Below are 21,620 nucleotides of genomic sequence, written 5' to 3'. Positions count from 1 at the left end.
AAATTATTAAGGGAAAAACTTAAATCATAATAAAATTATATTCCCATTTACACTAATGACATTTTAAATAGAAAATAATGAAATGCATCTTTTTTCAAACCTTCCACTACGTCAAAAATTATACCTGGGAATTATATACATTACGTTAAGTCTACAAAACTTAACAAACCTGTTCAGCTTTCAAATATTCCACCAACAAGTGCAGCTGCTCATCAACATTTCAAACCTGTATGTTATCAAGTTCAAACTTGGTTAGGTTATGATTTGTAACCCCAGGTATGGGGTTAGGCAATGCGAAACGATTTTCTGGAGCCTATCATGACAATTTTATCACTAGCTCCAGAAGACTTGCTAAATATAATTTTTTGCGACTAAAAGAGTAGCTGTAGTTCGCGATGCGGATGCAGGAAAACAGGCTTGCAATGGTCTTTGTGTTGTGGCCAATGTCATGGGCAAGCTTGTCTCTATGCTCTACCATATCAGAGCGACATTAACGAAGGTGGAACCTTTGACCCCGAAATCATGGAATAACTTGAGACAAATGTTGTTGAAAACGATAATGAAGACCAGTTTGAAATTCACCAGCAGCCAGAAGACGACGATGAAGAGGAAGAAGATGATTAAAATTGTAAATTGTAGTTATTATACCCTTTATTCCATTTTTTTTATTTTTGATAAAAATAAATGTATTAAAAGATATTTTTTTATAAAAAGATTAATTCTTAATTAATTTGTTTTATTTTTCATTATGTAAGACGTTATTAATATTAATTAGGTTAAAATTAAAATATTATTCCTATATTTTTATTAACAATTCTGCAACTACATGGGCAGGTAAGTGTTGTTAAATAAATAAATAATTAATAAAAATTGGATAGGTTAGGAAAAAAAATAAAATAAAATTGACAAATATTTATAATCGATTGATTTATCGATAGTTCATCCACTATATATGGCGCGTTTTCGACCGGATGCCCCGGTTGACCTGAAGTGATGATGTGACCGCGCGCTTTCCGCCCTCTACCTCGAAAACAGTTGAAAACGTATGAAAAATTTTGTTTTTAAACAAAATTTGTAGAGCATTTTATATTCTTATATATTGATAATAAATACAAATAGCACAAAACCCATAGGAAATTACATATTTACAAATAAAGTTCGAAAAACCAATTTTTGTGACCCTTGACCTTGAAATTTAATTTAATTTAGACAACTTTTAGGGTGTCTGTATACAAGTATTTACAGACTTACAGCTGGTTATCTCCAATTCCGAGGTGAATTTACTATAATGACTGGACTATTAGAGACAAATCGAGAGAATAAACACAAGGACGCATGTGACGATGTCAAATACAGCATTTGAATCACCGCTGTTGAACTTGTCTAACATTTGGTAACACCAGTTCATGCGAAGGTGTTTCTGGTCGTCGGTTAAAGTATGGGGAATCCATCTGGTAAATACAAGCTGCCTGACGCCGAAATGTTTTTGTAATATTTTTTGAACTTGACTCATACCAATGCCTAGGCTTGCCCGTATCTGCCGAAAGTTCACTCTCTTATCTTCCTCCATCATGCATCGCACAGCACTAATGTTATCTTCAGTAGTCGCTATTAAAGGACGTCCTTCACGCGAATCATCTTTGAGATTACTACGTCCACGCTGAAACTTGTCAAACCAATAGGGAATATGCATAAATTTTAAAATGGCCCAAAATATTTTTTTAACATAATATAATGAAAAGGTTTTTTTTAATTTACTTCTTATTTAAATCTCTAAAATATTATTCTAAAAGTGCAAAATAAGGGAGTATAATGCAAACTTCCAAAACGCGTCAGCCTTGGTCGAACGAAATGTGACGTCATCTGACACGACATTGCATTCATCAGCGTCGAAACTCATACTGTTTTACAAGATTTTAAGATTTCAAGATTGAAAAATAAAAATTTAAACCTGTATCCTTGTGTTGATTGTAGTGAAGTTTAGTTTAGATTTGTAGTGAATCTAGGATGATGACTGAAGCTGGTTTTGTCAAAGCATCATCGGAAGATCTACCGAAAATATATGAATTTATGATGTCTGTATATTTTGCATCAAATCTCGATTTAAGAGCGCAGAGATCATACAATCATTACTAGTTTTGATAGCTATCTCTCATGAAAGGACTTTATTGACCAGTGTTAATTTTTGCCTTTTAACTTCAGCCATTCTCTCCTTTGGTAATAGCATCCTCCATTTTTTACACAAAAATGTCTGAGACAAAACTCCTTTCTTCAACCGTAGAGTATATTTTTCTCCTTTCATTAAATTGTATTCAATATAATTTTCTGTATCTTCCTTAATCTGGAATAAATCAACAACCATAAAAATTTCGTAAAATCACAACAGGAATAATGTTTTATAGAAAGTTATAGCTACTGAACTTTTCTTCAACGTTAGGATAATTTTAAACCGAATTTTCCAATGTTCAGTAGCTTATGCAAAACTTACTTTTTATTAATTCATACTAAACTGTATATAAATAAGGTTTATTTACGTTAAAATGATCTTCACAACAATATAAACACGATTTAGGTGATAAATTATCCCTTCTCATCACCTTACACCACGAGAAATACGAGAAAACAATTGGTCGGGTGTTTTTCGAATAGTATTTGTGCTCTCCGGTACTATACAATTCATAAAAGATATTTTTTAGGTTTTTTCCATGTTTTTAAAGTTATTAAAACTGTAAATATGTACGAAGTAACTGAAAATTTAAGTAAAGACCCATTCGACGTGTCAACTGCTGTAATTTATTCAATGTTTTAAATTCCATTTTTACAAATATCTAGAGTATTTTGAAGCCTATTTATATTTTATTCTACGTTATAAAGTGGTTAGCTATTAATTTAAAACAAAAAAAACATGAATATCCTCCCCTTAAATAAATAGTGGCACAAGATGGGAATTCACTAAGAAATACTAATCGTAACCTATCATAGCTTTCTTGTTGAGTAAGACCACAACGAAAGTCAAAGTAAATCATTTGTATGTAGTGTGACAATGAATACTGGGACTATGCTTTCAGCACAAAAATCTTCTCAAGGAATTGTCTATAACAATAGATAATTTTTCTAATGTATTACTGAGTATATTATCAATTTACAATAAGTATGTAGTAGTGGTTAGTAATCAAGTAGTTTAGTTTTTAATTACTTGTTGTCAACATGGTAATCATTATTGTTATGAATATTGTTTAAACTTTCACCCCCTTAATACTTTATCTCGAAATCAGAAAAATCAAGGTCTCGAATGTGCTCCGTGAATTCGATGTTATTTATTTATATTATAAAAGGGAGCCTGGCATTTGTTTTATATATAAATATTTATTATGAATAAAATTAAAAAAATCTGTAAAACAAAACATATGAAGCTGTGGTCTTTTCATTAATGTGCTCACTTCTGGTATCTAATAATCTTAAACATTGACATTCCCTAGACTAAATATAGAAAAAAATTGGATAGAGTAAAAAAGTGAGTAATAACGGTTTTGTTGCCAAGTGGAACCTAATGGTTAGATTGTATTTGTCTCGCTAATGGCGGATGGTGATACAATATTAAGGTTAAATCTTACACACAAACATACAACAAATAATAAGGTAAAATACATATTATGACAAAATTAACTATATAACAATTGTAACATTAGCTAAAGAGAAAAGAAATAAATTATTACATAGTTATATTAATAATCTGTGCTGCGAAACAAACTTATCTTTGCTTGTGTAAATCCATTTAGATATTATTATTATATGGGATCTATAGATATAGTTGAATTCTTATCGATAATATCTTTAATGGTACATAAGATTGCTTCTCCGACAATGGTTCGATTTAGATGAAGGGGCTTCGAATAGTTATTCAATAATTATTATTACAATAAACAACTCACATCAAATAATGGATTAAGGGGGAGCATGGTGTATCTTAGAAAGTAGATTAGAATTAAAAATTATTTACTTTAGCTGACTCTGTATTTTTTGCTATGGATTCATAACTTCATGCTTATCTGTGAAGAAAGTTATTACGTTATTATGTACGGTATTACGTTATTACGTACGGACAAAAGTACAAAAAAGTGATGCTATTTCCGATTGTGCTGTCCCTTAACGGAGCCTTTAAAATTTACTTCAAACATATTTTTTTAACTGTTATTATTAAACTCATTTCAGACATTTTTATAAGCAATTTTGGTTCACACTGAAAATATGAGAATTTAAAGCTAATATACAATAAGGTGAAAATCATTAGTATACATAGTATAGAGTGCTTATTTTGTAAGAAACTATTAATGTGGTTCTATTTTTAAACGACGTTTATCCAGAAGAGTTCTCGGAATAAAATATTTAATCAATGGCTCTATAACGTCAAGATCGACGTGCCATCCAGTCTTTTGAACTATACAAATAGATATCTTTATATGTAGAGATACCAACACTATAAGGAAAAGATGTAGAGATTTGTTAGTTGTATCAAATGGACATATTTTTATCCGTTTATGTTGGTAACATTAGTCCGAGTTTGTTTACTAAATGTAAAACGGATCGTTTCTTCGTTTTTTATTCATAAAGCGTTGCAAATTTACCATAGATAAACTAAATACGAAGAGTTTCTAGATTACCATCTTAAACCCACTTTGATACTATAATTTGCGAAGATTTATGTATAAAAAAATGGAAAAGTATATAAGTATAAGTAAAGAATGGTAACGCGTACTTAGGGTACAATTTGGATGACAAGGAAAATGCATATATAAAATAAATTCATATTATAAAGCATTTTGTATTGCATTTTTTACATGACTATAAAATTTATTGTTTTTATTTAGCACGATAGACATAATAACAAAAATAGAATAAAAAAATACCTACCTTGTATTCTCTAGAATATAAGAAGTATTTAATATATTTTAAACTGCAAATGACTGTATTATAAATTTATATCTGATTTACAAAATGTCACCGAGGAGGTATTCTGTTTTATTTCTAATTCCTACATCTGACATTTAAAAAACATACATTACATCAGTTGGGTAGGGAGCTAATAAAAAAATAATTTTATTGAAAATACATACATAAGTGCAATGCAGTGAGAATTCCGTCTTTTTAACGTTACGATCAATAAATCAATCTTGCGAAAGTTTTAATTTTAATTTTAAAATTTTAAATGCAATCTAGTATGTCATCGTCCGAGAAAAACGTTATAAGAAGTTGCATTTCGTAAGATATTTAAATATAGAACCAATTATAGAATGCAATAAAATACATATCGATTAATTATTGACGTATGTATCTTTTTGTAAAAACATCTTCAATATTCCCAATAGATTGTTCTAAGAAACAGCTAATTCGGAGGTAATTTAAGATACGCCGGGAAACCCTGGTTTGAAAAACAAACACTTGGATGCATACGTCGTAGATATGATGCGTACTTATAAGCGATGTCGGTGGGCTGCTAACAAGTTCCGTGACTGACGAGGGAGGGAACGCACGCGCTCGCCACTTAGTTCTATTACAACCGCAGGGAGTGGAAACGGAACGTGCCAGAAATTGAGTAGCAATTGACGCAATCATCTCGTTGAGAGTAAACAAAACTGTGAGTATATAATCCTAAGCCGGCCGGTGGAATTAACGTTATGAGATGATATAAAATCACTTGTTATAGTGTTGATTGTAAGTTGAATGCCGCTTCACTCTCGGATATCAATTGTATCAACGACGTAACCGACTTTAAATCTTTTGATCTTGACTGGTTATAAACTTGTTTTGTTTAACGTTGCTATGCGTTGGGAAGCAATGCTATATATCGGTATTATTATATATCTACTTTCGTGACATCCGATGTATATGATCACTGTATAATATATATGTTTTTAAGACGGCTTGCGGTCACGTCGTGTATTGAATGTTATCTGTAATGTCATGTACCTACATCATAAATATATTGAAGAGAAAAAATCTATTTGTGTTGATAAAAATATACTTTGAACTTATCCATAGTGCAAACAAATATATACTCACCTAATATCGATAGTGTATTCGTTAATATTATTTTAGGAAGAATACTCGTATATACAAAATAAACGAAAATGAATATCAGACATTGGCTCATATTAATTATAATCTTTTTGTCTTAATCTTCATCTTCATTGCTTCACTCTTATAAAATATTGTAATTTTTAAGACTTAGGTATCGTTATAACTAAAGACAGTATTTTATAAGGCCATAAATATAACTTATACCTAAGTCTAAAAAAAGACGTATAAGTTATATTTATAGTCTTATAAAAATAATAGAACCAGTCCTGTGCGGTCCAGCAACGGGTAATTTTCCTGATGCCGGATTAGTAATAATTATTTATAGAAACATGTTTTGTTTTTGAAAAAAATACCCATATAAAAACTAGTTGGAGATGCCTCCAAAAAGTGCAGATACGAATCCTAAAGGTTATGGTCATTTTAAAGAGTATTTTAGAAGTTAGTACATATTAGTAGAACGCTATTTAGGGAATTCAAAACGTTTTTTTAACTATCACGTATAAAAATAACTATAAATAAAATTGCTTCTACTATCAATCTTCAAGGCCGTATGTTTTCAGACGTTCGGTACATCATATTGATTTTACATCCAATCCCATTTGTTTTTATAGCGACTTGTTTTTTAACTAATATTTTTTACCGCACACATTGGAGCGAACTCGCTCCATGCAAATTGTGTTATTTTATAAATAATAACAAATTTTTTTTATTTCTACATAGGAACACAAAATGAAGAAATCCTGGATATACCTGTTTTACATAGCTTTTATCGTTACAAAAGCACAAACCGCCTCAATTTCTAGCACCGAAACTTTGGTTGTTGCCAAGACAGATGATGAGGTGTGTATTTAGTTGCACATAGAATTTTGAGGAGATACTGTATGTTATTATTATAAGTTCCATATTATTGTGACGTTATTTATAGGCGTCAACGGCTGCTCCGTCTGAACCAGTAACCGATGAACCAAACGCTCCTATCAAAGTGACAGAAATGAGAGTTAATTCGGAGGTGACGATGCGGTACGCACATACAGCTGTTGTCACACACGTCAGAAACCCAGCTTCCAAAGCACAGGAGGCAACTTTCCATGTGCTGTTGCCAGAGACAGCCTTCATCAGCGGCTTCATAATGTAAGCAGCCTTAGCTAATTTGTGTCTAGTCAAGACAAATCAGTATATATATTAGGAATAACAAAGAATTCCTATATGATTTACTACAATTAAAAAAGAATAGTATAAATCTAATATAAAATAAATGAAGAATAATAATATGTATGAGAATTAAATGAAAGATTTACTTGTCCTTTCGAATAAATTTATTTTCAAGTGATAACAGACATACATACATATTTTAGTCAACTACATCTAAACATATGATAACCTTAACCTAATCGGAAGTTAAGTGAGGGTTTTTCACACAAATTGTTCAACATATTAGTTTCATAGAATATTTTATTAGAGAAGTTGATAAGATTACATAATACGAATTGTGGGTATCGTCTTCGATAGATTCGGAAAAACCATTGTTACATTTGAACCGTTTGTAAATAATCACGTATTGTCCCAAAATTTACTGCATTGTTACGAAGAAATGGTTACATACATTCCAGTGAGAATTTATAACAATCAAGTCAAATTAAGATGAAGTTTGAGAATAATTAATTGGTAATTTACCGATCCATCAGTCAGTCCTTCAAAGTCATCGGCAATTATAGATATTTCCATATTAGCGATAAATCGTTTGTTCGATCCTATCAACGTAGCGCTAAATGCTAATTACAAAACAAAATTAATGATCTGTTCCAGGACGTTGGGCGGGAAATCGTATAAGGCTTACGTAAAAGAAAAAAATGAAGCGAAACAAATTTTCAACGAAGCTGTCTCTCACGGGACTGGGGCGGCCCACATCGCGGCCAAGTAAGCAATACTCAAAAAAAAAATTAAAACAGTTCAACGTGTATGATTATTTTCAATGTTGACGCTTTGAAACATGTGTATTACTTATTTTTCAGAGCTCGTGATTCAAACCATTTCACAGTATCAGTGAATGTGGAACCGAAGAGTGTTGCTATATTCAATCTGACGTATGAGGAGTTACTGGTGCGTCGCAACGGCGTTTACAACCACGCAATCAACCTTCACCCGGGAACCTTAGTACCCAAGCTGGAGGTGGTGGTACACATCAAGGAGTCCCAGAAGATCACGACGCTCCGAGTGCCTGAGGTCAGGACTGGCAATGAAATCGATGCTACAGAAAACGACGCACGTGAGTACCAATTATAATGACTTTCGCACTTTCCCTCGTACGAGCATTGAGTTATAAATTTTGATTGATGTAGGTAACGAATTTTTTAACATTGGATGTAACAGTAAGTTTATTTTAAGAGCAATTTTTATACACTCTAATTTTATGACTTAATATGTATATCTTCAATAAATATTTATTTAGAACAGTACCCGTTTTGTGAACTGAAATCAATTACCGGCAATTAAAACACGCCGTGAGCCATAACTTGGATGTTAAATGGCTTTCAACCTTAATGAAACTTACATTTGAATGAAATATCTTAAAATTGCAGAAAATTCAAAGGCTGTCCAAACTAGAAATGGCGACAAGGAAGCTACCATTACATTCACGCCCGACTTGGACGAACAGATGAACCTTATTAAGATATATAAGGTAAATGGAAGTGACAAGCAGTTGTGAAATACACGTAGAATGATTGTAGGACAGTTTTAAATTAATACTTTTTTATATGCAGGACAAAACAAAAGATACCGTAGCACATCATTATTGGGACAACAATGAGGAAGAAGACAACAGAGACGGAGTTTTGGGACAATTTGTTGTTCAATACGACGTGGAACGTTCGAACGATGGAGAAGTCTTGGTATTTATTCTTCATATTAAAAGCTGAGCTCAAATTCGAGCTTGTTTCACACTAGACCTATTTTGGGAAAGACTTTAGGATAAAATATATGTTATTAGAAATGTTTCAAGAAAAATAAGAATATATAGAATGAAATAATTGAAATAAGTATACGTTTATTGCTAAAAATATTTAATTTATTACATTTTTGTTTTATGTCAATGTTCGTTAACTAAAATTATTAATTTCCAGGTGAATGATGGATATTTTGTGCACTTCCTGGCACCCAGCTCGTTGCCACCACTCAACAAGTACGTGGTATTTGTGCTGGACACTTCCAGCTCTATGATCGGTCGCAAGGTGGAACAATTGATCGCAGCTATGGACGCCATACTGTCCGACCTCAACCCGAGTGATTACTTCAGCATTGTTGAATTTAACTCCGACTACTCGGTAACGAAATGATTTTTTGAAATTCCATTTAACAAATATGTATTTAGAAAATATCAATTTCATAAAACAGAGAAAAGAATGTGTTTCTTTATTGCTAGTAATATCAAGCAATATATTATAGAACATTTCAGTACCGATTGTTATTTATTATTTGAAATAGTACATCAATTCTTTCTCTAGGTCCATGAGCTGAAAGAAGCGGACGAACCTCAACCTGAACCTCAAAAGTTTTCTTGGTATGGATCAACGTCATCATCAAACAAGGAACTTGTCTCACCATCACTTGCTTCACCTGAGAACATCGCTAAGGCCAAGGTTATCATTTCCAGATTACGGGCTAATGGAGGTTGGTTTGTTTAAATTACTGAAAAATCTCCGGAAAATGCTTCTTCTTACCTTTAGCCAAAAAGTAAACAAACTTTAAATTATTTGCATTTAAATTTATGTTAATAATTAATTAGTACCGTATTGTTTTAGGAACCAACATCCACAGCGCTTTGAGCGTAGCTATGGATCTTATTCATAAGTTCTCTGGAAAGCACGATATTTCTTCTGAAAAATCGAATTCAAGTGACGCTGCAAACGAAAAAGCGATAGCAAATGCTAACGACTTGAAAACCAAACCAGTCCGTGAGTATATTGTAAACTTCAAATGAATATCCAAGATTAGGCGTACACCGTATTGATGCATGGTATATTCACAAATATCTAATAACAAATTTATGGAAATCCTGTTTTTAATTACACTATGTTGTTAAACAGATGAATTGGAGCCCATCATTATTTTCCTGACGGACGGCGACCCGACCGTCGGAGAAACCAGCACCTCGCGTATCATCTCACACGTCACCGAGAAGAACTCCGGAGAAATGAGGGCTTCCTTGTTCTCACTTGCTTTCGGTAATATATAATACAATTCCACATATTGCAACCCTAATACTGCAAACGAATCCTACGTATCACTTTATTAACCTTAGAATTCGAACTATCAAGAATATCAGTCGTTATAAATTTCAAAAAATCTGCAATTTAAAAAATAGGTTTTTCAAAATATGAAACAGAATTTTGATATAAATTTATTAGGTGAGGATGCGGATCGCAACTTCTTGAGAAAGCTATCGCTGCGTAACGAGGGCTTCATGCGGCATATCTACGAGGCGGCGGATGCGGCGCTTCAGCTGAGAGACTTCTACAAACAGGTCTCCTCTCCACTGCTGGCTCACGTCAAGTTCACATACCCACGGGAACAGGTATTTGGCTTCATTATTTGTTTGGTCAATGCATGTCAAAGTGGAAATTATATCAATTTAAACCTTAAACTTCTTGATATCTAATGTGAAGTTCAATTGATAAGACTCTTTCATATTTTCCATTAATACATATTTCATCTACAGATAAAAGAGGGTTCAGTTAGTAAGAACAAGTTCCGCACCGTGTACGCGGGCTCAGAGGTAGTAGTGGCTGGGGAGCTCCATGACGACGAAGTTGATTTGAGACCTGTCGTTAGTGGCTTCTGCGGGAACCAAAATGGAAAATTGGTAATTAAACTATTAAAATTTTTACAACTCATCTTAGATCTTATAAAAAACAGATAAAAACCACAATTAGCGATAAAAATTACCCTCCATAATCACCAACAATTTAACACGTGATGACTTCATCCAGATTCCATATGAAAATGATCAGTCCAAGATCAAAGTCACTCGCGTGAAGGAGTTCTTACCTCTGGAGCGCCTGTGGGCGTACCTGAGTATCCATCAGCTATTGGACCAACGTGACGCCTCCGAAGATACAGCCGCCAAAGAGCATGAGAAGAAAGCACTCAATTTAGCGCTGAAGGTAGGGTAAAGAACACTCTTTGAGCAATACACATGTCATTTAATGAACATATATTTTGCTCAATTAATTGTTCCTTTGAAATTGTTCAATTGTCTGTTATTTCTGGAAACAAAAAAGAATGTAATTTTTCTACTCAACATAATCTTTTGTATATTAAAGCAGTAGTCATCGTAATACGTCATATTCATTCTATAATATTCTATTCTATATGACTTTGTATGTAATACTTTATGTTCTTGTTAAGTACTCGTTCGTGACTCCCCTAACGTCGTTGGTGGTGGTAAAGCCGAACGAAACGAACGCCGTGGACGCTGAATCTGTAGACAAAAATAACAACAGTATGTATAAGACATTTTGTAACATCGTCTATTCATAATATGCTGAAGAATACGTAGTTTTAATAGATGAATTGATAATATTATTAAAGTTCTATTTAAAAGGCTCTACCTCCGTAAGCTTGCAAATAGCTGTTTTTTTATTAGTCCAGTTCAAATCCTGAGCTCTAATATATATTTTTCTTTGTTACAGATCAATTCTCAGGTATTACACGTAAGTAAACAAGATTAGAAAAAAAATTACATTTCATAATATTTATGCGGGCCCAAATTGTGATGGCGCAAACCTCGGTTAATGGTTTAGACTGGTGTCTAAGCTAAAGGTTGTTTTGTTTAAACTTATCATTGGTGGAGACACTTACCAACTTTCTGACATTTCTTTCTCTTCTCGATTCTTTGCCGAATGATTGATTGTCGATAAAGTCGTTGGTATTTTATATTTTTAATGCTATAATAGAAGTTCTAGGGGAAGTATTGTTTTTTTAGTCTTATCATACCTTTTGTTACAGCACTGTCGTTTAATGCAATGCCTCAAGCGCCTTTAAGTCATCATTTATTGATAGCACCACCGGCGTACAGACCCATGGGTAAGTTCTCTCTTATTTAAGAGGTTGCTAAATCATTTCGCTTTGGTTGGAATCAAGTTATGCCGCCTCCTACTAATTTCATAAATACAATAATTTGTATAAGTGTGAGTGTCGGTTACTCGATCATATACAAACTATGGAACCGATTTATATAGAATTTAGTCTAAAAGTTAGGATATCTAATATATAACTCTATGGAAACAAAACTTGAGTACCGTTGCGTATAAAAATAACCCTTTATAAATTTAAATTCAATTTAATTAAGTGTTTAAAATTCTTTGTGGTTGAATAATAATTTAATATTAAGTCATTAACGAATTTGGGTCAATATCAAACAAAAGGTTATGATGATCGTTGCATGCTCATACGTAATATGTGATTATTTTTTTTTGGGAACGTAAATTAAAATCCGAATATCGTTGAATTAAAGTTATGGGTGGGAATGGAGACGCACTCGCGTTGGTAGGAGGTTTCCATGCTCAAGTAGAAAACGAGGAGGTCGACGAAAAATTTGACGACATTGGTGAGCATTAATTAATAAAAAACTGCAATATAAGCTTTGTTAAGTTAACAGAACGACAGCACGTATTTTCATAAAAATATTATTTGGGGGCTTTTAAAATTTAATGTGTATTGCTCTGTGAGATAAAGTATTGGCATGCAGATCATCATTTCCAAGATATGGGTGAGTTCATTTATTTTAATAATAGTTGTATACGCTCTATATGTTTAAGTTTTTGAATTCGAAAAAAACCTCTTAAAATCTTACCAATGTGTGTTTGAAATTGTCACAAATAAGAAAGAAAAAAGTTTTTAACATTAATAGGATGGAAAAAAATATTTACTAAGTAATGTGACTAAACGTTACATGCCATGGAAAAACTTTTCTTTGGATATAATATTTATTATAAGAAAAAAATATGTAGATAAAATAATCTCACATTAAAAATAGAAAAAGTATGTCGATCAATTCTGGTAAGTTCTAATAATTTTATAAATTATATTTCAGGCCAGATCAGTCTCAACAGAGCTGGTAAGAACAAGTTTTTTTTATTTTGTTAATAGTTAACACTGCCAACAAAAGCTTGAGTACGTTGAAACAAACGTAATCAGGGTCTAGCTATCCACTAATATAAGATATCCGAAAGTTGTTACGTGTGAGCCGTTATTATTTAATTATGTATATAAATTAAAAAATATACACAATTTAGAAGATTTATTTATTTGCTACGTTCAGGGGTCGATTTAAATAGTTATGTCTCAATCAACTAAAACTATACCGATCTTAAACCTGAAATTTACAATTTCCTTTTCAGATTCTATAATTTCAAGTGATTTTAGTAAGTATTGTGTATTAATTACATATTTATATTTTATTAGATAAAGTTTTAAATATATTAATTATCTATAAATATTTTAGTGCCAACACACAGACGTGTTTCCTTCGGTAAGTCTTATTTGTAATCTTCTGGAATTTAATGGATTACCATAGTTTTATATGCATGAAAAACAAAATGTCACCTACAATTCAGTCGTTATTATTTTTCAGGAGGCGGTTATAAAAGTGAGTTTGAATGAATTACATAATTTCCTATCAAATCAGGTGTCGCAAGCCTCACGACAATTGTGTTTATTATCTGTGACAACTTTAATTTGAATATTCATAATTCAATTTCGTATGTAGAGAATTTTTGCGTAACAACAGAAAACCACTGATTTATAATATTTATCTGTCACACATATTTGTTTTTGGTGCATGTCTCTAACGAACGATATAAAAAGTTTAATTATATTTGTAGAGGATCTAATTCATGTTATCGTTTTTAATTTTAAATTAATTTATGTTGTTTTCTAATATCATTTAATTGATACAAAATTTACATTGCTCGTAACAAGGTTGACGTTCATGCGGAACTCAGCTTAGACACATTAGTCATTTAAGGGTTTAGAGTATTTAGTAACCAAAATCGAAAATAACATTTAGTTTAGCTTTATTCGTTTTTTTATACGAAATAAACGTTCATTGAATCAGGTTACAGATTCGATTCAGACGAGGACGATTATGATGGCTTTATAGGTAAGGAAATATATTATTCTAAAGATGTTTTGAAAGACTTTTGATCTTTACTTTAAAAAAAAAAGTTTTGATTTTTTTTTGTACAGTAATAAAAAAAAAACTAAAGTTTAATACCGAGATGAAATGTCAACATTTGTGACGGCACTACACTATTTATAGTTTGAAGACAAAAATAATTCCAAAGTAGTGTTGTTTAGTTGCACGATGTAATTTAGTTTGTAATTTCCATTTTTTGGCTGGATTTAATCCTGTGTTAATAATATTAAAATATAATAATCTTTTAAATACCACATAATCACCAAAGTCTATAGTTCTATAAATAATAATAACAAAAAGGAAATTGTATGTTTTATGCATGTTTTTACAATGAGATATAAGATACAATGAAAAATAAATATCAAGTTAAATTAACACTTGGATCCTCTATATTTATTCTTTATTATTTATTCTTCTTATTATATACATACATGTAATTTTTTTTTATTTTATTGTGGCATTTACTTCTTGACGACTTTTGGATATCTGAAGCTTGTTATGGCTTACAGTTTATAGAGATATATGGTTGTGTTCAAAAATTATACGTTGTTTTATCTTATTTAACTCTCTCATATTTTTCTGAACAGACTGGCACATCGCAGCGAGACCACTTTCGTTCGGAGGCTTCCAAACCAACAGACGTGTTCTAAGTAACCTAATAATACAAGCCATTTTTATTTCTACTCGTATTTTAAACCGTATCTAAAAAAAAACATGCTGTCGTTCTGTTTATTAAAAAAAAATAAGTTTTATTTCTGAAATTAAGTAATTGAGAATAAAGCTTAATTATATATTTTTAATAGAGTTTAACGTAATCTTTTTCTATGTCTATGATAATTCAGGTTCAAGTTCATTTATTACAACACCAGCACCAGTGCAAGACTTTTTTGAAACTGCCGCTACCGAAGTCCCAGATCAGGACAAATACCATTTAGAGAACTACATGTGGGCTTTAGCTTTAGTGAACAACACCGCTGACGCCCTCGTGTTTATGGATAATGGAACCGAAATCGTTTTACAGCTCTCTAAAGATAGTAATGTATGAAGCAATCACTTATTTATGATTATTTGACACATTATTTTACACACAAAATGTTGTATGTCATCCGGTATGACATATTATTTTAAAACAAAGCAGATAAGTTTCTTTAACCATATTAAATGTAACTTTATCTTTCTATGTGCGTGATATGTATATTATACAAAAAGTTTCAATGCAATTCTGTTACAACTTTTGTTGTCTGTGAAGGCTCCTCGTGGTAGCTCTGAGGAGTCCTGCACGAACGTGCCCGTTGACGCAGCGAGCCCTGCTTCGGGCCCTGAACCCCTGAAGGCCTCCTGTGTCTATATCACTCGCTGTTCCGCAGCCAGGAACATCACCGAAGATGACTATCGCAGATCATACTGTCGCGTTGACAACAAGTGAGTACTTCCAATATCCGATTCATCCTCCACTACAACGACGTTCTAAGCCGAGGTCAGGCCTCTTAGAGGCACCCTTGGGACGGGCGTATCCCTCCGTCGGGCCCGAATTAAACGGGTAGGTCCCATCGGGCCGCCCACCCCTCCCGGTGACGCTGTAAAAGCCAATAGGGCTAACCGCTACTGTCAACTCGAAAAAAAAAAGAGAGTACCAACAAATGATAATAATAAGTTCACATCAAATAACAAAATGTTATTTCCCATAATATATAATTTCTTTATTAAATATTTTAATTTAAAATATTAGGTGTTGAAAAAGTAATAGTACATATGTAGCAGGTATATAATAATAAAAAATAATTTTGTAAATACCTCTCATTATATAATATATAGGAAATATGATTACGTTTGATAGAAATTAAATAGAGTTTAAATGAAACTAATATTTTTCGGATATACTACGCGTGATTTATTTTTGTAAAAAACTACATACTCCCGACGTTTCGGTTACTTTTTAGCAACCGTGATCACGGGCAGACGAGATGTGTGTAAGACGTCGGGAGTATGTAGTTTTTTACGAATATCCGAAAAATATTAGTTTCATTTAAATGAATAAAACTTGCGAAAGTCTTAGACCTAATTATTAAATAGAGTTGTTAAGGAATCCTAGAAAAATATGCAGTAGCAAAATGTTCTGGGATTATCCACAATAATTAAAGTAGGTGACTATCCACAAACAATTAATGTATAAATCATTTAGAAAAAAATATCAATTGAGATAATCTGCCCCCTTAAAAATATCTAAGAGATGTGCATTTATGTTTTAGTGTTTATAATAATATTGTGAAAGGCTAAAATTAAAATGATACCATGAAAATGAAACTTTAACAAAAAGGGGTTAGGTTCTATACGTACATTGGTCATGACATTATTATTCATTTTAAATATATTACACTGACGTTACATTTCGAGTGCAAATGTTAATTAAATAGGCAAAAATCCATTTAATAAAGTTGGCAAGCACAACATTATACCACTAGTTAATGGAAGGGTTGCAAAAAAGCGGTTTTATGTTAATGCCTTATTTAATACGAGTCTTAGTATACGGTTTCGAAATTGTCATTACATGTAAAACTATTATAAACAACACTTTTTGCGATTTTCTCATGGACGCAACAATTCAAGCGTGTATTTGGTGTTTAATGTATTTCGCCGTGGACTTAAATAGTCACACATAATATATTTTTATCATGGTAAGAATTCGTGTCGTTAACCTGATGGCAACACTTTGAATTTCTTTCATTCATAATTTAAAGATTTAAAAAATTTAAAACCTAAATTATTATAAAGGTTTTAAAAAATTGTTTTCAAACATCTTAAAATAAAGTGAGGGATTACTGGTAGGAACTCGTATTTTCTTTTATCTCCTTTTTAATTTTGACACATTGGAAATTCTATGTAACAAAAAAGATTTGTAGAAGGTAGTTATATCGAATTTGATAGTAGTCAGCTGTTCACGAATAACCTAGAAAACTATCGAGCAATACTTAATCTTATAGCTTGTCCTTCCAAATCAACCTCTCGTTTATTTATAAAAACACAATAACCGACCTTGGCCAATTGAGTAAGTCGTATTTAAAAGTGCCTCCAGAGCAGTTATTGAGTCTATTATTTTATAACAAAAATAACAGCTGGAGCAGAGATATATATATCTATATACTAACTATATACTGACTCATTACATACTGACGATAATGAGATGTGTTCATTAAATATAGACCTCACAGACGTTTTATTACATCTACATATATAGGTTTTTTGTGCATTAATAATATACTTGATGTTCTGTTACAGATACGCTGGTGTTTGCTGCCCGAGTAGCCAAATAGACACCGAAGTGCTACCTCTTATCTAAAAATATGTTTGTGAAGTAGTAATTACTAAATATAAAATAATACAGATCCCCTATAAAGAACTGCGATATACGAATTAATGTGATTTTTTAAAATATAATATAAAACAAAATATTACTCGAAAATTCTTATATGAAAAATAATAGTTAAGTAAAAATATTAAAGAACAACTCGATAAATCAGAACGGTACTATGGTTAAATATATGATATATATAATAATTCTGTAAATTAAATGTCAATAAATTTATAACATAGATTGTAGAAAACAAATGTATTTTATTATTATTCTTTGAAATATATTTCATTTATTTGTATTTCACAACTATATGATTTACTTTTTTCTAAACGTAATACCTAACGTCTGCTGTCATGTATCTGTCAACTAAGAAATATTTGATTACCAGATTATTATGTGTTTATTTTCACACAGTACTCGAGTTTATAATTCCTCCAACAAATAAAAACGTTGACATTGGCAAAATATTCCACGATTCCAGTGCGAAGAAGCCATAGCATAAACAAAAATAATACCTAAAAAAATTTTTTTTCTTCAAGTCTCCAAGCGTCTTCAGCTCTGTTTTAAATAAAGAGAATGTATATTTATATGTAATAAGTTTTGTGGTTGTGAATGAATGTATAGTTTTGATATTTCGATATTCTTGTCAAATCGTAATTGGATTACCATTTAAGTATAAGAAGCATTGTATTCGAGCGTACGTGACATTATATTTATCATAATTTTTAAATATTATTATTACAATTTTTGCTAATGTAATTAATTTTATATAAAATAAATAAACATTGTATGAAGTAGAATTTTTAGTTTTTTATTGAAAATAAAATAATTCTAACACTATTTACAGCTATCCTTATTTAGCTTCAACATTTAGTATTTATTGGTGCAGCCAATAATTTTTCGATTGAAAACGTTAAACCGCCGATTTTAGATGAAAGGCGCAACTATTACTAGGCTTTTCTTAAAAAAAAAAAAAGTTATTTAGTTTTTATCATAACATCTTGAACAATGGAAAACTCGTGCATATATATTTATTTTATATATAATTATATGATTGATCATTCATTGAATATGTACTTTTAAATATGTACATCCACTTAAAAACATGGTTAAAAAAGAAGGAAGATTTCAAGAGGAGAAAGCTTGCAATAATTCTGTACAGATAGATTTTTCTAATCAAATATTTCTTCCTATGATATTTTTTGTTGCAATATGTATATGTAAATATTTGATGGAGACAAATATTTTAAAACTTAATTAATTCGTATGAACCTGTTCTATATCTATATAATAAATATAGAGAATAAATACAGACATGATCATTATCAATGCACCATGTGCAAGAAATTGACGCAGTGCTACAGTGAGCATTCTTACTTTTATCCATCTATAAAAAACTTAAATTAACCCCTTTGATGTAATTGAAACAGCGATCTGGGTCAATACAATAAATACTAAGAAAACATGTTTTATTTATCTTTTAAACTAATTACGGCACCACATAACAATATTAATCAGTCTTCAAGGTATCATCCTTACACATAGTAGGAACATTAAAAAAATCTAAAATCAAATAACAATTAAAAATAAAATTAACATTTTGAATATACTAAACAAAAAACTTCTTTTGAACCAAATAAACAATCAAAATAAACTTAGTTAAGAGATGAAGCAGAGTATTCAGAGTTGTAATTGTGGCACACATAGCTAAGACCAGCTTCTGTGCAACCCTGAATGAACCCACTGTTTACACGAAATACATTCAATCCACTTTCTCCGGGTCTGCTCTCTGAATTTGGCGCTAAGCAACTAATACAGAATTACCCCCTAGGTGAAGATCTTTTCGGTTTGGTCCCATATTAGCACAAATTGACATTTGCCCTGACGTTTTTTGCTGTTAGGGATTTTTAGCTTGCTTTAATTCTGTAAAGAATATAAGCAGCAAGAGTTGGGATGTAGCAAACTCGTCTAAATTTTTTTCCTATTGTTGCCCATTTTTATGTGACCGTTTTGAAAAGTTGCACTATAGTATGTTTTTGATGAGACAGGTCTTAAGCCTGTAATGCCCATGTATCCTAGTTTCCTCTGCTTAACGAGATGATTTTTAAGAAAGACGTGACCAGCCACAGATTTTTGCTTGCTACACAATCTTATTTAAGTAGGTGAATGTATGTATCGTTCTTACATAGGTATGATAATTTTTTCTTAACGTTGTGCTAAGTTTTTGTCGACAAACGATAAAAACCTTGCTGAATATAGATAAGTTCATTAGAAAAACTTGACTGATATCTAATACATAAACCGCACATATGTAATATGTAATCTCTTCTGTTACCGTGAACAAATAAATTTTAGTTAGTATGGCGGTGTTTATGCATAAAGAAAATGGTTTCAACAATTAAAAAAGTACAAAATACTACTCCTATTACGATACACCTAATTATTTTATCCATCGAAAGAGAAGGCAAAACGATTAAAAAAATATTTTTTTATATAATACAGACTATACATAATGTACACTAGAACCCAAACCATAATTTTTAATGATTTCTCATTTGACACTGACTAATAAAAATATCAATATTTAGAGATAAATCTTTAAACCTAGGCTGATGAACGATAAAGTTAATTCGAGAACGTAATAACTATTTCTTAACATTATATTTTATATTCCTTGTACATTTGTTTACTACTAGAGTTTTGAAAACGCAAAAGGTATGGTTAATCTCATGGATACCCTTATGATAAATACGGTGACGGAGGGGGCAATGAATATTTTACGAAGTGTTGTAAGTTATTCGGATTAAACGCATCTCTGCGTGTCATCTTTATATACATAAGTGACAAGCAGAGAAATTCAAATCGTTATTAAATATATCTTATTACTTTACAGGGAGTTTTTAAGAACAGAACCGTCGTAGCACCACCTCCGCCAGTGATTATCAAAATGCCGTTGTGGGAGCTTGCACAAGCAGCCGGGCCATTCGTCAGATTGGCAGGCCTAAGCGGGGCCACCGCCGTTGTTTTGGGTGCCATGGGAGCACACCGACATTTTCCAGAAACTGATACAAAGGAAGATCTTAAAAAAATCTTCGAAACAGCAAACAGATTTCATTTTCTACATACACTGGCACTAATGACGGTTCCATTATGTAGAAGGCCATATATTGTAAGTAGTTTAAACTTTTTTTTATATATTTTCCAAAATGTGTTAAGTCACAGTATTGCAAGTCATGGAATAAATTATATCAATTATAAATATTTATAGCATTAATCAAGATTTTTTTTTTACAATATACTGTTATATTTAACTATAATATTTGAAGTAATAATGCTTTTGATTAGATATATTTTCACAAAATTTAACTGTGAACTAAGTTGGGTTCAGTTGAATATCTAAAAGATAAGTTAGGAACAATAAATAAAAAAGTACTATAAATTAAATATTATCTCATTTTATATATGAGGCACTGTTCTGTTTCTGTATTATTTATTTTATCATGATTTTTAATAATTCAAAAAATTAAACTAGTATATTTTTCTCTGCAGGCGGGTTCATTTTTCATTGCTGGTATGGGGCTTTTCTGTGGTACTTGCTACTACCATGCTTTTACTGGTGAAAGAGCCCTACGTCGTCTCACCCCTGTTGGAGGATCCTGTCTTATTCTTGGGTGGCTTGCAATGGTATTGTAGACATTTTAATAGAAATGTCAGCCGTCTTTGTTGTATTAGAGTAATTATTATGTAGGTAAAGGTGTTTGTAGTTATTCCTGAATTATTTTATTAAATCATAATAGGGTATAGAACATCCAAAAAACTGTTATCTTTTTAATAATTGAATATTGATGTAAATAATTTTGTTTGTCATTAGAAAATGTACCCTCATCACTTATTGTTAAGACTATGTTTTTGTGCAGACTGTACAAACAAATAATATAATATTATAAAACATATATTTTGATTTTATTCAAAGAAATCTTTCCATCCAGGTGG

General features: G+C 31.4%; 2 protein-coding genes across 14 annotated transcripts; both read left to right on the top strand.

The window, feature by feature from the left end:
- Positions 1 to 5,477: 5,477 nt before the first annotated feature.
- Positions 5,478 to 18,427, top strand: LOC116770619 (inter alpha-trypsin inhibitor, heavy chain 4-like). 13 transcript variants are annotated; one of them, XM_032662186.2, is made up of 27 exons: positions 5,478 to 5,635; positions 6,799 to 6,918; positions 7,004 to 7,209; positions 7,885 to 7,995; positions 8,091 to 8,344; positions 8,658 to 8,758; positions 8,841 to 8,969; positions 9,201 to 9,401; positions 9,582 to 9,747; positions 9,879 to 10,031; positions 10,164 to 10,301; positions 10,485 to 10,651; positions 10,796 to 10,939; positions 11,067 to 11,240; positions 11,485 to 11,578; positions 11,769 to 11,789; positions 12,085 to 12,162; positions 12,593 to 12,685; positions 13,172 to 13,195; positions 13,479 to 13,502; positions 13,583 to 13,609; positions 13,712 to 13,726; positions 14,195 to 14,239; positions 14,863 to 14,925; positions 15,118 to 15,314; positions 15,525 to 15,697; positions 17,552 to 18,427. In XM_032662186.2, exons 2-27 carry the CDS (start codon positions 6,808 to 6,810, stop codon positions 17,610 to 17,612), a joined length of 2,970 nt encoding a protein of 989 aa, XP_032518077.2. In that variant the 5' UTR covers positions 5,478 to 5,635; positions 6,799 to 6,807; the 3' UTR covers positions 17,613 to 18,427. The 13 variants fall into 13 exon arrangements, with proteins under 13 accessions (XP_032518077.2, XP_032518126.2, XP_032518092.2 ...); XM_032662235.2 differs by lacking the exon at positions 12,593 to 12,685; XM_032662201.2 differs by lacking the exon at positions 13,712 to 13,726.
- Positions 18,428 to 20,198: 1,771 nt separating this feature from the next.
- LOC116765568 (transmembrane protein 256 homolog) lies at positions 20,199 to 21,580 on the top strand. Its single transcript, XM_032655084.2, has 3 exons — positions 20,199 to 20,416; positions 20,521 to 20,796; positions 21,177 to 21,580. The coding sequence occupies exons 1-3, from the start codon at positions 20,345 to 20,347 to the stop codon at positions 21,318 to 21,320; spliced, it is 492 nt and encodes a 163-aa protein (XP_032510975.1). The 5' UTR covers positions 20,199 to 20,344; the 3' UTR covers positions 21,321 to 21,580.
- Positions 21,581 to 21,620: the final 40 nt, after the last annotated feature.

Source organism: Danaus plexippus (genome assembly GCF_018135715.1).
Source record: "Danaus plexippus chromosome 3 unlocalized genomic scaffold, MEX_DaPlex mxdp_25, whole genome shotgun sequence".
Classification (NCBI taxonomy): Eukaryota; Metazoa; Arthropoda; class Insecta; order Lepidoptera; family Nymphalidae; genus Danaus; species Danaus plexippus.
This window is presented reverse-complemented; position numbering and strand designations above follow the sequence as displayed.

What these genes read in the sequence shown, in the direction of transcription:
- LOC116770619 (XM_032662186.2), top strand. Translation starts at nt 6,808, where the DNA reads ATGAAGAAATCCTGGATATACCTGTTTTACATAGCTTTTATCGTTACA. An exon ending in GATCAGTCTCAACAGAGCTG is followed by an intron (nt 13,196 to 13,478) that starts GTAAGAACAAGT and finishes TTTCCTTTTCAG; the next exon opens with ATTCTATAATTTCAAGTGAT. An exon ending in TACTGTCGCGTTGACAACAA is followed by an intron (nt 15,698 to 17,551) that starts GTGAGTACTTCC and finishes GTTCTGTTACAG; the next exon opens with ATACGCTGGTGTTTGCTGCC.
- LOC116765568 (XM_032655084.2), top strand. Translation starts at nt 20,345, where the DNA reads ATGGTTAATCTCATGGATACCCTTATGATAAATACGGTGACGGAGGGG. An exon ending in TGAATATTTTACGAAGTGTT is followed by an intron (nt 20,417 to 20,520) that starts GTAAGTTATTCG and finishes ATTACTTTACAG; the next exon opens with GGAGTTTTTAAGAACAGAAC. An exon ending in TATGTAGAAGGCCATATATT is followed by an intron (nt 20,797 to 21,176) that starts GTAAGTAGTTTA and finishes TTTTCTCTGCAG; the next exon opens with GCGGGTTCATTTTTCATTGC.